This window comes from Manis pentadactyla, chromosome 14, assembly GCF_030020395.1.
Source record: "Manis pentadactyla isolate mManPen7 chromosome 14, mManPen7.hap1, whole genome shotgun sequence".
Classification (NCBI taxonomy): Eukaryota; Metazoa; Chordata; class Mammalia; order Pholidota; family Manidae; genus Manis; species Manis pentadactyla.
The window spans coordinates 53739089-53753906 of record NC_080032.1 but is presented as its reverse complement, the minus strand read 5'-3'; the positions used below and the strand labels follow the sequence as shown (position 1 = coordinate 53753906).

Here is a 14818-nt window from a genome sequence, read left to right as displayed (position 1 = left end):
GGTTAAGAAGAGGCACTCTGGAGCCAGGCCATTGGGCACAAGTTCTGCCTGTGTCACTTACTGGTTGTGGTTCTTGGGGAAGTCATGTAGTCTCTCTGTGCCTTAGTTTCCCTTTCTGCAAAATGGGAACAATGATAGCACCTATATCACTGGATGTTGTGAAGGTGAATGAATTAACATATGTATAAGGCCTAGCACATAAGTGCTGCTTGTATAGTGTATTCTTACTCTTATTTTATTATTTCTTAAACCTTTTTCTGGTGACACATATTCTAAGCATTTTCTCATGTCATTAACCATTTTCTGAAACCATTATTTAGTATATTGAAATATTCTATTATATAGTTTTACCAAAATTTATTTAACTCTTTTGTATATTTAAAATTATTTTCATTTTTTTCTATCATATGTTAATCTTCAACATATATACTTGCTTCTGATCATTTCTCAGGATAGAAGTCTGAAATTTTAATTACAGAGTTAAAGAATATGACTCTATTTTAAAAACTCTTGACATATTTTATAAGCTTTTAAAAAGGTGAAATAATTTCCCACTCTGGTTTTGACAGCACCCCCTTCCAGCGTGGAATAGTCTTCAGTTAATCTTTGCTTGTTGGTAGGGTGAAGTTGTAATTTGTTTTGATGTGTATTTCTTTGCTTATCAGTGAAGGTGAAAAATTTCCTCATGTTGACAACTCATTGATATTTCTTAGTGTATGAAAGTTTTATCTATTATTTAGGTCTCTTTTCTAATTGTGTTATGCTTTTCTTGATATTTTTGAACCTTTTATATATACATTAAAAACAATGACTATCATTTCTGTTGCAAATACTTCTCATAATGTGATCTTTTTTGCTTTTTTAAAACAATTTTTATGTTGTCAATTTATTTGATCTTCATGATTTTTTTACTTTGCTGCCTAAAGTCTTTTCCCTTTCCAGAATTAGGTTAGTAATTTGTTGGTGTACATTCTTTTTTTTAAGACAATGCTTTATTTTTCACACTTAATTGTTTAATATATATATTTTTTGGGATGTGGTATGAGGTGAAATCTAAATTTTTCTCAGAAATATATCTAACTCTTCCAATATTATTTATTAAACATTACATTTTCTTCCATTTATTTGTGAGGCTTCTTTTATGCTCATGTCTTTTAGAGTCAGTTTTCTGGATATACATTCTATTCCATTGATTTCTAATTCCTGTACTCAATATTAAATTCTCTAATCTTAAGCTGTATCATAGTTTAGTTAATATATATTCATAAGCAACTTTAGTATCTGCTAGGAAAAGTTTCCTAGATGTCACTCTTCTTTTCCAAAACATTTTGAGCTATTTTAGCTCTTTATACATTTCAGTTTGTAAAGTTCCAAAATATAATCCAGATTTTAGATAGTATTTGTCCTTTTATTAAAGAAAAAGTTCTAAAATTATTTTTCAGTTATAAGGGAAATAATACTTTTGTAAAATTTTCAAAATGTATGAACTAATATATGAAAAGCCATGTTGCACTTTCCAGAGGCATACATTCTATTCCATTCTACTCTGGTTTGTGTTTCGGTTTGATATCTTCAAATGATTCTTGCCTTATCTCTAAATAGTGTCGTCATATTATTACTCTTAGAATTACCAACTTTAGACTTTGTCTCTTAATTTACTTCTGTGCCAGATGACGATCTCACTCACTCATACCATGCCCTGATTCCTCTCCCCTCTGTTTTTGAGTTGTCAATCCCTATTTTCAGTGCTTTGATTTTTAGTTTGTTGTTTTTATAACTTTAAGTAATTAATCCTCTTTCTTATGGGTCTACTCTCTGATTTGGACTGGAAAGAAATTAGTGTGCCTTTGTTTCTCTGTACCCTTTGTTTCTTTTTTTCTTGATTGGTTGATAATTCTTCTAATTGTTAATTGACAGCTCACCTAACAATTGCGTTTTCCTAGTTGATAATATTCAAATTCTGTTTTGTAATCATTACAGAGTCTTTGTGATTTGTATAGACTGATTCTGAAAATTCAAAACAAAATTTACATGATCATGAGTATGTAAATTTTATTAACTTTAGAACCAATAGTGTACTATATTGATATTTGCTTTATCATAATTTTAGTGCCATGACTCCTTTATCACTTGATGAGAATATTTATAGCATCAAGGTCAATGAATCCTTTCTGTCCTTGGCAAATTACTAAATACATTGCACATTTTTATTTATTTACATTTATACCATGACTTTCTTGCACAATTTTATATTTGTCCTGGAGTTTCAGATTCCTTTGTTCTACTTTTAGAGATAAAAGTTATATAGAGATAAAGTTATAAACTTTTCTATAATATCTAGCTACTTTCTTACCAGTTTTATCTACTGCTTGTAATCTATTCCATGTTTCTTCTTGATAACATTTTTGAAATTTATTGACTTTTAGTTCTAATTAGGGTTGATTTAGTTCTAATTAGGGCTAGATCTTTGCAAGCTGTTCTTTTTTTTTTTTCCCTTGAATTCCTGGATAATATCCACCATTTTGTACGTTCTGCATCTTCTTTGCTGTAGTACATCCTCAAGAAACTTTCTTAGAAAAGGTTGCATGGGAGGTAAAACTGTATAGTTCTTATGTATCTCAAAATGACTTTAAAAATTTTAATTGGAGGTTTGGGAATAAAATTTCTTTCATAACTGAAGGTCTTGCTCTGTTGTGTTCTTGCCTCCAATTTTGCTGAAGGTCGTCTGGTGCCAGTCTGATTCTCCTTCCCTTCTAGTGACCTGTATTTTTCTTTCTGTAAGTTCATAGTGTCTTGTTTTTCTTGGTTTCCAGAATTTCTTACTGATTTGCTTTGATGTGGGTCTTTTTCATTTATTATACTGGATAGGGAGTGTGTGTCATCTCCTGGATTGTTGTTCAATATGTTTGGCTTTTCATTCATTTCCTTGTTTTACTTGATGGCACATCAGGTATAGGAAGGTTTTGTGGTGACATATCCAGGTATAGGATGGCTATTTGATGGCAGTCAGGTATAGGATGGCAGTTGTATATTCAGGTATAGGATGGCAGTTGTACATTCGGGTATAGGATGGCGGTCATATGCTCAGGTATGGACTGGCTGTCGTGTGCTCAGGTATGGGCTGGTGGTTGTGTGCTCAGGTATGGGCTTGCAGTTGTGCACTCAGGTATGGGCTGGTGTCAGATATGGGCTGGCGGTCGTGCGCTCAGGTACGGGCTGGTGGCTGTATGTTCGGGTACAGGCTGGCAGTTGTACATCAGGTATCGGATGGTCATGTGATGTTAATTCTCTTTTTCAGGTGTTGCTGCCTATGTTGGCTGGCAAAGCTCCTCGATTCTCAAACCCCTGCTGCAGCAAGGCCTTAGTGATGCTGAAGAATTTGTTATTGTGAAAGCTCTTAATGCCCTTACCTGCATGTGCCAGTTAGGGCTGCTACAAAAACCCCATGTTTATGAATTTGCCAGTGATATTGGTAAGTTTCTGTTTCTCAAAATTAGGACATGGTAAGGGAAATAACTGATGGAGTGTTGTAAAATTTCTAGGCAATATAGTTAGATTTTCAACGTTATTTGTCCCTGGTGTGTGTGTGCACATGATGGGTATGGTTATATGTAAGAAAGAGACAGGCAAACACACAGGGTCATTTGGTCCTCCATCCCAGCTTGGGAAATCTATCTTTATTTTTATCTGTAATGAAGTCTTTCTGGTCCTTGGCAAATGAAGATTTTATTTTGTTTTTTGTTTTTTTTTTTGACATGATGTGGATAAGGTCTTTAACAGCTCTGAAGAGTCATCTTATTTTTGGACATTTGACCATTAGGGCGAAGCTGTATTTGGAGGATGGTTCGTGATGTCTCTCTTGCACTGATTGTCAGTTAAGAATTCATAGTATTCAAGTTTCTTCTGTTAGTAATCTTACTAACTAATGAAAGTAATTAATTCCTTCACCTTTAGAGCACTTATTTTTCTCAACTTAAAATTCAGAATAAGAGCAAACAAGTGAATATGACACATTTGAAGATTAATCTAAAACTTTCTATCTTTTTATCACTTCATTTTAAGAAAGTAAGCAATTTGAGATAGCAAGTTGGATCTGTACCAAGAGAATATGAAATTGTAGAAAATTGCCTCTTTGAATAAAATACTTAATTGCTATTATATGTTTTGCCAAGGAAAATTAATAGAAAACTAAAATTGGTTAGACTGGTCAATAGGCTTTTCTTGAGGCAATCCTCAGAGGAAATAAGACAAGGGAGTAATTTACTTAAATTGCTGAGAAACTAGGTGTTAGCTTGTAGAGATGTATAATGTTTCTGGAAATTTTAAAGGCATGAATGTAGCTCTTTAAAAAAAATTGTGAAAAATTCAAATATATGTAGGCTACTTATTTTACACTCTGATATCTATAATAGTTCTTTTAGTGCTTTTGTTTGTGTATTGCTTGTTTGAGTTTATTTTTTATTGATTTTAATTGACATAGTAATATATTAGTTTCAAGTGTACAATATAGTCATTCAGTATTTTTATGCATTATGATATGATCACCTTGATAGGCCTACTTACCATCAGTCACTCTACAAAATAATTACAGTATTGTTGACTATATTCCCTATCAGTTGTACATTACCTCCCCATTACTTATTTTATAACTGGAATTTTGTACTTCTTAATCCTCTTCACTTATTTTTGTCCTCCCCCTACTCCCTTCCCTCTGGTAACCACGTTTTTTCTGTACCTGTGAGTCTGTTTCTGTTTTGTTTATTTGTTTTGTTCTTTAGGTTCCACATATAAATGAAATCATATAGTGTTTGTTTTTATCTGACTTATTTCACTTAGTGAATACCTCTGAGTCTGTCTATGTTGTTGCAAATGGCAAGATTTCATTCTTTTTTTAATGGCTGAATAATATTCCACTGTATATCTAGACCACATCTTTATCCATTTGGTTTGGTGGACACTTAGGTTGCTTCCATATTTTGGCTATTGTAAGTGATGCTGCAGTGAACATAGAGGTGCATATATTTGAATTAGTATTTTGTTTTTGTTGGATAAATATCCAGAAGTGGAATTGCTGGATCCCATATTCTATTTTTCATCTTTTGAGAAGACTTCATATTGTTTTCCATGTGGCTACACCAGTTTATCTTCCCACCAAAAGTGCACAAGGGTGCCCTTTTTTCCATGTCCTCACTAATACTTGTTATTTCTTGTCTTTTTGATGCTAAGCATTCTGACAGGTGTGAGGTGACATCTCATTGTGGTTTTGGTTTGATTTCTCTGATGATCAGTGATGTTGAACATTTTTTACGTGCCTGTTGTCCATGTGTATATTTTCTTCGGAAAAATATCTATTCAGATTCTCTCCCATTTTCTAACTGGGTTTTTTTTTTTGTTATTGAGTTGTATGAGTTGCTTATATCTTTTGGATACTAATCGCTTATTGGATATATTATTTGCAAATATCTTCTCCCATTCACTAGGTTGCCTTTTTGTTTCATTGATGGTTTCCTTTGCTGTACAAAAGTTTTTTAGTTTCATGTAGTCCTATTGTTTAGTTTTGCTATTGTTGCCCTTACCTGAGAAGACATATCCAAAGAGAGTATTGCTAAGTCTGATGTCCAGGAACTTATTGCTTGTGTTTTCTTTTAGGAGTTTTATGGTTTCAAGTCTTAAATTTAAGTCTTTAGTCCATTTTGAGTTTATTTTTATAGCTGGTATAAGAAAGTGCTATGGTTTCATTCTCTTGCATGGAGCTGTCCAGTTTTTCCAGCACCATTTATTGATGAGACTGTCTTTTCTCCATTGTATATTCTTGCCTCCTTTGTCATAGGTTAGTTTACCATATTAGCATGGATTTATTTCTGGGTTTTCTCTTCTGTTCCACTGATTGATGCATCTGTCTATTTTTGTGCCAATACCATACTGTTTCAATTACTATAGCTTTGTACTATAGTTTGAAATCTGGGATTGTGATATCTCCATCTTGTTCTTCTTTTTCAAGATTGCCTTCGCTATTTGGGGGTCTTTTGTGGTTCCATACAAATCTGAGGATTCCTTATTCTAGTTCTGTGGAAAATGTTGGTATTTTGGTAGAGAGTGCATTAAATCTATAGATGGCTTTGGGTAGGTGTGGACATTTTGACAATATTAATTCTTCTGATTTGTGAGCAGGACTACCTTTGTATTTATGTTTTCAGTTTCTTTCATTAATGTCTTATGGTTTTCAGAGTCCAGGTCTTTCACCTCCTTGATTAAATTTTATCAAAGGTATTATTTTTGATGCAATTGTAAATGGGGTTGTTTTCTTAATTTCTTTCTGATAGTTCATTATTAATGTATACACATTAAATCTGCACAGCAGATTTCTATTAACTTTGTATCTTGCAACTTTACTAAAATTAATTTATTAGTTCTATTAGGATTTTTTTTATGGCATCTTTAGGATTATCATCATCTGCAAATAGTGACGGTTTTATTTCTTCCTTTCTGTATTGAATGCCTTTTCTTTCTTTTTCTTTCCTAATTGCTGTGGCTAGGGACAATACTATGGTGAATGAACATTGTGCAAGTGGGCAACCTTGTCTTGACTGGAAAGCTTTCAGCTTTTCACAGCTGAATGTGTTGTTAGCTGTGGTTTGTTATCTATGACCTTTATTATGTTGAGGTACATTCTCTGTATACTCACTTTGTTGAGAGTTTTTATCATAAAATGGGTGTTGAATTTTGTAAATGCGTTTTCAACACCTGTTGAGATTATCACATGATTTGTATCCGTCATTTTGTTAATATGGTATATCACATTGATTTTGGATGTTAAACTATCCTTTGCATCCTTGGAATGAATTCCACTTGGTTATCGTGTATGATCTCTTAGTACATTATTGAATTCAGTTTGCTAATATTTGATTGAGGATTTTCACATCTTTATCCATCATGGGTACTGGCCTGTAATTTTCTTTCTTTGTGTTTTGTTGGTCTAGTTTTGGTATCAGGGTAATAATGTTGGACTTGTAAAATGAGTTTAGTAGTGTTTCTTCCTCTTCAATTTTTGGGAATAATTTGAGGAGCCTAGGTATTAACAAAGCTGTTTGGACCTGGACTTTTCTTTGTTGGAAGGTTTTTGGTTACTGATCCAGTGTCGTTACTATAATCCGTCTCTTATTTTCTGTTTCTTCATGATTCAGTCTTGGAAGATTGTATGTTTTTAGGAATGTATCCATTTCTTCTGGGTTGTCCAATTAGTTGGTGTATAATTGTTAATAGTATTTTTATGACCGTTTATATTTCTGTGGTATCAGTTGTAATTTCTTCTTTCATTTCTGATTTTTTTATTTGAGTGATCTCTCTTTTGGCTAGCTAAAGGTTTGTTGAGTTTGTGTATCTTTTCAGAGAATCAGATCTTAGTTTCATATATCCATTTTATTGTTTTTTAAGGCTCTGTTTAATTTATTTCTGCTCTGATCTTTTTTATTTCCTTCCTTCTACTAACTTTAGGCTTTGTTTATTCTTTTTCTATTTCCTGTGGTATCAGGTTAGATTGTTTATTTGAGATTTTTCTTGTTTCTTGAAGTAGGGCTGTATTTCTATGAACTCCTAGAACTGCTTTTGCTGTGTCCTAACAATTTTGGTCTGTTGTATTCCATTGTTATTTGTCTCTGGTATTTTTTTATTTCCTCGAATTTCTTCATTGACTCACTGGTTGTTTAATAGCATGGTATTTACGCCATGTGCTTGTGCTTTTTCTAGTTTCTGTCTTTAAATTGATTTTTATATTTATATCATTGTGGTTGGCAAAGATGCTTGATACGACTTCAGTCTTTTGATGCTTACTGTGACTTCCTTTGTAGCCCAACATATGATCTCTCCTGAAGAATGTTCCACATGCGTGTTCCTGAATGTTCTTGAAAAGAACATGTGCTCTGCTCTTTTTGGATGAAAAGTTCTGTCTCTATACATATCTATTAAGTCCTTTAAGGCCAGTGTTTCCTAGTTGATTTTCTGTCTGGATATGAGTGGGGAACTGAAGTCTACTATTACTGTATTGCTGTATGTTTTTCCCTTTATTTCCGTTGATATTTTCTTTACATATTTAGGTGCTCCTATGTTGGCTACATAAATGTTTAGAAATGTTATGTCCTTTTATTGGCTTGACCTCTTTATCATTATTCAATGTTCTTCTTGGTCTTTTTTTTTTTTTAATCTATTTTGTCTGACATGAATATTGCTATCCCAGCTTTCTTTTCATTTCCATTTGCATGGTATACCTTCTTACATTCCTTCACTTTCAGTCTGTGATTGTCTTTAGGTTTAAAGTGTATCTTTTAGGCAGCATTTAGAAAGGTATTGCTTTTCGTCCAGTCAGCCACTCTATGTCTTTTGATTGGAACATTTAGTTCATTTACATTTAAAGTAATTATTGTTAGGAATGTACTTATTGCCATTGTACTGTTTTCTGGCTGGTTTTGAGGCTTCTCTCTGTTCTTTCTTCTCTCTTACCTTGGGTTTGATTGTTTTCTTTAGTGTTATTTTTAGATTCCTTTCTCTTTTTCTTTGTGTACTTATTATAATTTTCTCTTTGTGGTTATGAGAGGTTCACATATAACATGTATATAAAAGTGTCTCTTAAGTTGATAGTAAGCTAATTTTGAACACATTTCAAAGTTTTTATATTTTTACTCCCCCTAGCATGTTTTATATTTTTGATGATACCTTTTAATAATTATTTTATATATATATATATATATTTTGATATCGTTAATGCACAATTACTTGAACAACATTATGGTTACTAGACTCACCCTATTACCAAGTCCCCCCCACATACCCCATTACAGTCACTGTCCATCAGCATAGTAAGATGCTGTAGAATCACTACTTGTCTTCTCTATATACTGCCTTTCCCATGTCCCCCCACCCCACCACTACATTAAGTGTGCTAATTGGAATGCCCCTTTATCCCCCTTATCCCTCCCTTCCCACCCATCCTTCCCAGTCCCTTTCCCTTTGGTAACTGTTAGTCCATTCTTGGGTTTTGTGAGTCTGCTGCTGTTTTGTTCTTTCAGTTTTTACTTTCCTCTTGTACTCCACAGATGAGTCAAATCATTTGATACTTGTCTTTCTCCTCCTGGCTTATTTCACTGAGCATAATACCCTTTAGCTCCATCCATGTTGTTGCAAATGGTAGGATTTGTTTTCTTTCTCATGGCTGAATAATATTCCATTGTGTATGTGTGCCACATCTTCTTTATCCATTCATCTACTGATGGACACTTAGGTTGCTTCCATTTCTTGGCTATTGTAAATAGTGCTGCGATAAACATAGGGGTGCATCTGTCTTTTTCAAACTGGGCTCCTGTATTCTTAGGGTAAATTCCTAGAAGTGGAATTCCTGGGTCAAATGGTATTTCTATTTTGAGTTTTTTGAGGAGCCTCCATACTGCTTTCCACAATGGTTGAACTAATTTACATTCCCACCAGCAGTGTAGGAGGGTTCCTGTTTCTCCACAACCTTGCCAACATGTGTTGGTTGTCTTTTGGATGGTGGCGATCCTTACTGGTGTGAGGTGATTTTAATTTGCAATTCTCTGATGACTAGTGATGTGGAGCATCTTTTCATGTGCCTGTTGGCTGTCTGAATTTCTTCTTTGGAGAAGTGTCTGTTCAGCTCCTCTGCCCATTTTTTAATTGGATTATTTGCTTTTTGTTTGTTGAGGTGCGTGAGTTCTTTATATAATTTGGATGTCAACCCTTTATTGGATCTGTCATTTATGAATATATTCTCCCATATTGTAGGATGTCTTTCTGTTCTATTGATGGTGTCCTTTGCTGTACAGAGGCTTTTCAGTTTGATATAGTCCCACTTGTTCATTTTTGCTTTTGTTTCCCTTGCCCAGGGACATATGTTCATGAAGAAGTTGCTCGTGTTTATGTCTAAGAGATTTTTACCTATATTTTTTTCTAAGAGTTTTATGGTTTCATGAATTACATTCAGGTCTTTGATCCATTTTGAGTTTACTTTTGTGTATGGGGTTAGACAATGATCCAGTTTCATTCTCTTGCATGTATCTGTCCAGTTTTGCCAACACCAGTTGTTGAAGAGGCTGTCATTTCCCCATTGTATGTCCATGGCTCCTTTATCATATATTGATTGACCATATATGCTTGGGTTTATGTCTGGGCTTTCTTTTCTGTTCCACTGGTCTGTGGCTCTGTTCTTGTGCCAGTACCAAATTGTCTTGATTACTGTGGCTTTGTAGTAGAGTGTGAAGTCAGGGAACGTAATTCCCCCTGCTTTATTCTTCCTTCTCAGGATTGCTTTGGCTATTTGGGGTCTTTTGGCATTCCATTTGAATTTTAGAACTACTTGCTCTAGTTTACTCAAGAATGCTGTTGGTATTTTGATAGGGATTGCGTTGAATCTGTAGACTGCTTTTGACAGGATGTCCATTTTGGGAATATTAATTCTTCCTAGCCAAGAGCATGGGATGAATTTCCATTTATTAGTGTCCTCTGTGATTTCTCTTAAGAGTATCTTGTAGTTTTCAGGGTATAGGTCTTTCACTTCCTTGGTTAGGTTTATTCCTAGGTATTTTATTCTTTTTGATGCAATTGTGAATGAAATTGTTTTCCTGATTTCTCTTTCTGCTAGTTCAACATTAGTGTATAGGAATGCCACAGATTTCTGTGTATTAATTTTGTATCTGCAACTTTGCTGAATTCAGATATTAGATCTAGTAGTTTTGGAGTGGATTCTTTAGGGTTATTTATGTACAGTATCATGTCATCTGCAAACAGGGACAGTTTAACTTCTTCCTTGCCAATCTGGATGTATTTCATTTCTTTGTGTTGTCTGATTGCTGTGGCTAGGACCTCCAGTACTATGTTGAATAGAAGTGGTTAGAGTGGGCATCCTTGTCTTGTTCCTGATCTTAAAGGAAAAGCTTTCAGCTTCTCACTGTTAAGTATAATGTTGACTGTGGGTTTGTCATATATGGCCTTTGTCATGTTGAGGTACTTGCCCTCTATACCCATTTTGTTGAGAGTTTTTATCATGAATGGATGTTGAATTTTGTTGAATGCTTTTTCAGCGTCTATGGAGATGATAATGTGTTTTTTGTCCTTTTTGTTGATGTAGTGGATGATGTTGATGGATTTTCGAGTGTTGTACCATCCTTGCATCCCTGGGATGAATCCCACTTGATCATGATGGATGATCTTTTTCATGTATTTTTGAATTCAGTTTGCTAATAATTTGTTGAGCATTTTTGCATCTAAGTTCATCAGGGATATTGGTCTGTAATTTTCTTTTTTGGTGGTGTCTTTGCCTGGTTTTGGTATTAGAGTGATGTTGGCCTCATAGAATGAGTTTGGGAGTATTTCCTCCTCTTCTACTGTTTGGAAAACTACTCCTTTTGTCTTTTACCCCCCTTCATATTTTCTTTATGTTGTTGATATACTACTTTTATTATTTACCTTTTCCTGTGAGTTTTTTACTTCTGTGTGTTTTCTTATTAACTACTGCCTTTTCTTTTTCTCTTAAAGAATTCCCTGTAACATTTCTTGTAAGGTTCATTTAGTGTGATGAACTGCTTTAGTTTTAAGTTCTGACATTGTCATTATAATGTGTCTTGCTGTGAATCTCTCTGGGTTCATCTGGTTTGGAACTCTGGGCTTCCTGCCTGTGGATGTCTGTTTCCTTCCCCAGTAGGGAACTTTATAGTCACTATTTCTTCAAGTAAGTTTTATGTCCCTTTCTTTCTCTTCCTTCTGGGACCCGTATAAGGCAAATTTTGTTCTTGATTGTCCTATACGTCCCTGAAGCTATCTATCCTCACTTTTTAAAATTCTTTTCTTTTAGCCTCTCTGTTTTGGGGAGTTCCACTGCCCTGTCTTCCAGGTCACTGATCTTTACTTCTTCCTCATTTAGTCTGCTGTTGAATCTCTGTAGTGTAATGTTTAGTTTAGTTTATGTATTCTTTAGCTCTGTGACTTCCATTTGGTCCTTTCATAAATTTCCTGTCTCTCTGTTGAAATTATCTGTGTTCATCCATTCTTCTCTTGATATTAGTCAACATCTTTATGACTATTACTTGGAACTCTTTATCAGGTAAATTATTTACATCTGCTTTATTAAGGTTTTTTTCCTGGAGTTTTGTTTTGTTCTTTTGTTTGGAACATAGTTCTCTGTTTCCTCATTTTGCCTGACTGTGTTTTTGTATGTTAGTTGAAACAGCTCTGTCTCCCTGTTGTGAAGGAATGGTTGCAGGAAGACTGGGGGTGTGTTCGGTCTGCTGTGTGCACTGTTCTGGGAGTGCACAAGAACTGTCTCTGGTCTCAGCCCCAGTCGGCCCAGAGATGCAGGCCTCCCTGGCCACTGACCAGGTTTTGAAGGGTGTCCCTGTGTAGACTGCAAGCTGCTGCTAGATTGGGTGGGGCTGCGGGGAATGCTGTGCTGGGGCATGCCTGCCTCCTAGGTGGAGTGGCACCGTGCAGGGAGGGGTTGCAGGGTGCAGGATCTAGAGGGAAAGTGCAAAACTGGCCCCTGCCAGTGCCTCTGTCCCTGGAGAGAGTTTCAGCAGACCTTCTAGTAGACCTTTAAAATGGGCCAATGACTGTCTTTTAGAAATGGACTAAGTGCTTTTCAACCTGCTGTTTTTGTACTTGGTCCCAGGGGGAGTGAGTCTGTCAGGGAGCCCTTCAAGAGTAGAGTGTCAGTTTTCCACAGCCCCTTCCATCTCCTGGAGGTAAGCTTTCATGGTGTTCATAGCCAGACGTCTGGATGCTCGTCTCTCTGGTGCAGCTGCCAGGGGTTGGAGCGCCTGAGGGAGCACTTGAACCCCTTGCTCCTCAGGGGTACACTGCTTTGTGAGGTCCCTCCCACCTGTGGATCACTGCCAAAGGTGGGGTTTTTGGCAAGGCTGCAGTTCTTGTCCTGCCTGTCTCCATGTGCTTTTTGTCCTTCTGTGGAGGAGCTGCTCAGTCAGTTTTTAGGTATTTTTCAGACAGGATTATTACATATGCAGCTATAGATTTGATGTGTCCATGGCAGGTGAGTTCAGGCTCTTCCTACACTGCCGTCAAACTGCTCTCCCTGAAAAGACATTTTGTTAATTTGCTGGTTCAATCTTATTTTTTAAAGTCTTTAAGAATGGGTATCAGGTGTTCTCCCATTTAGTTTCCATTCCAAATACCTTATAAATGAATTTATAAATTATGTATTAGATTTGATCAAACCTTTGTTTTAAAAAGAATGTCAGATAGGTGAAATTTTTTCTTTAATCCAGTGCTACACCTTGGAGAAGAAACAGCTTCTGTTTCTTTGCCCCTTGTGTTGAAGATGGTGTGTCCTTCATCCTTGGGGGGAGAGTGGCTCAGGAAATAATAGTTTGCTATATACTGTTGGGATTTTTATGTCTTTGTCCAGTAGTTTTTAACCAATCTTATAAATGAGTACATGCCTACCCATCTTAGGCTTTGATGAAAAAATACAAATTTAAATCCTCAAAAGGAGAGAGCTGTTTTTATTCTTTTGTAGTTTTGTTGAAATTTATGATAGTGAATATTATAATAGTGTGCTTGCTTGGTTGAGCTTCTGACTTGGTTGAGTTTATGCCTCTGGATAATTGAATATGTGAAAATACCTGATCAGTAACATGTGGTATAATCCCTTAATCAATTGTGTTAGAAGGTGAAAATTTATTTTGGTATTTCAGTATTGGTAGTTGTAAATTTCTGAACATGGTTTAATCTACATCATTTTCCCCTCTTCAGCCCCCTTCCTGTGTCATCCCAACCTGTGGATACGCTATGGTGCTGTGGGGTTCATCACAGTGCTCGCTCATCAAATAAGCACAGCTGATGTCTACTGTAAACTGATGCCTTATCTTCACCCATATATTACCCAACCAATAATACAGGTATGCATATACAGGTACCAATCCTCCCTCTAAACCACACCGCTTTAAAAAATGTTTTAGAGAATCCCGTTTTTATTTAAGTTATTAAAGATTTAAATTGGGAACCCACATGTTCACATTTCTTCCAGCTAGTTACTGTAATGCTAATGGAACAAACCTTTTTGAAGGTGAGAAAAGTTCAAGAGACTCATGTTATATATCAGGTTATATATAGTATGTAGCACTCAGTTCATACTTTATTTTCTTGTATGCATATTGTTAAAGTTTCTGCTATTGAAGTAAAATATAGCAAACATGTATATTGATGAACCTCTGCTTTTATTGTAAAAGGACAACTGATTTCAGCCCAAGTCAGCATTTATAAAAAGTTGGAAAAAGCCTTTTATTAAATGATTGTTCTTTGGAACCTGGTCTGGTTGCTTTTCCTTCTTTTTTTTAATTAATGGCCCCATCCCCTGCCTCCACCCCTGCAGTACAGCACTTAGTGGTAAACTTTGGGTCTTGGGTCTGTACAGGCAGTTATTTACCTAATGTGTCAGCATTTACACCCTTCATCTTGCTGAGCAGCCAACTATCAAAATAGATACTAAATTGAATGGACTGTTGAGATGATTCTGGCTATTAAAACATCCTGAAATGTCCTATTTTTACTAAAGCTCTTTTCCCTTTTGCAAATTTGGCTTTCACCTACTTTTGTACTCCAGTGTGTCTTCCCTTTGGCTGGAGACGGGGGCCTTGGCTGTCCTCTGGAAATGAACCTCTGGCTGTGTCCTCAGTCCTTCCTTCATCACTAGTCTCCCAGTGGGACAGACACAGATGTGTACTCAGATGTTAACCATGAGAAAAGGAAGTACATTAGCTCTTAAAGCTCAAAAATAATAAAAGATCACTATTTTGTCTTC

General features: G+C 35.6%; 1 protein-coding gene across 6 annotated transcripts in view; it reads left to right on the top strand.

Annotated features, from left to right (window-relative positions):
- Nucleotides 1-14818, top strand: part of PIK3R4 (phosphoinositide-3-kinase regulatory subunit 4) — a 74305-nt gene that overhangs the window by 12049 nt on the left and 47438 nt on the right. For all 6 annotated transcript variants that reach the window (XR_005026731.2, XR_005026730.2, XM_036894768.2 and 3 more), the window contains 2 exons: nucleotides 3299-3472; nucleotides 13771-13916. Coding sequence is in view for 4 of the 6 variants with exons in the window: in XM_036894768.2 (XP_036750663.2) it covers nucleotides 3299-3472; nucleotides 13771-13916 (320 nt within the window). In the remaining 2 variants the exon portion in view is untranslated. The remainder of the gene's footprint in view (nucleotides 1-3298; nucleotides 3473-13770; nucleotides 13917-14818) is intronic.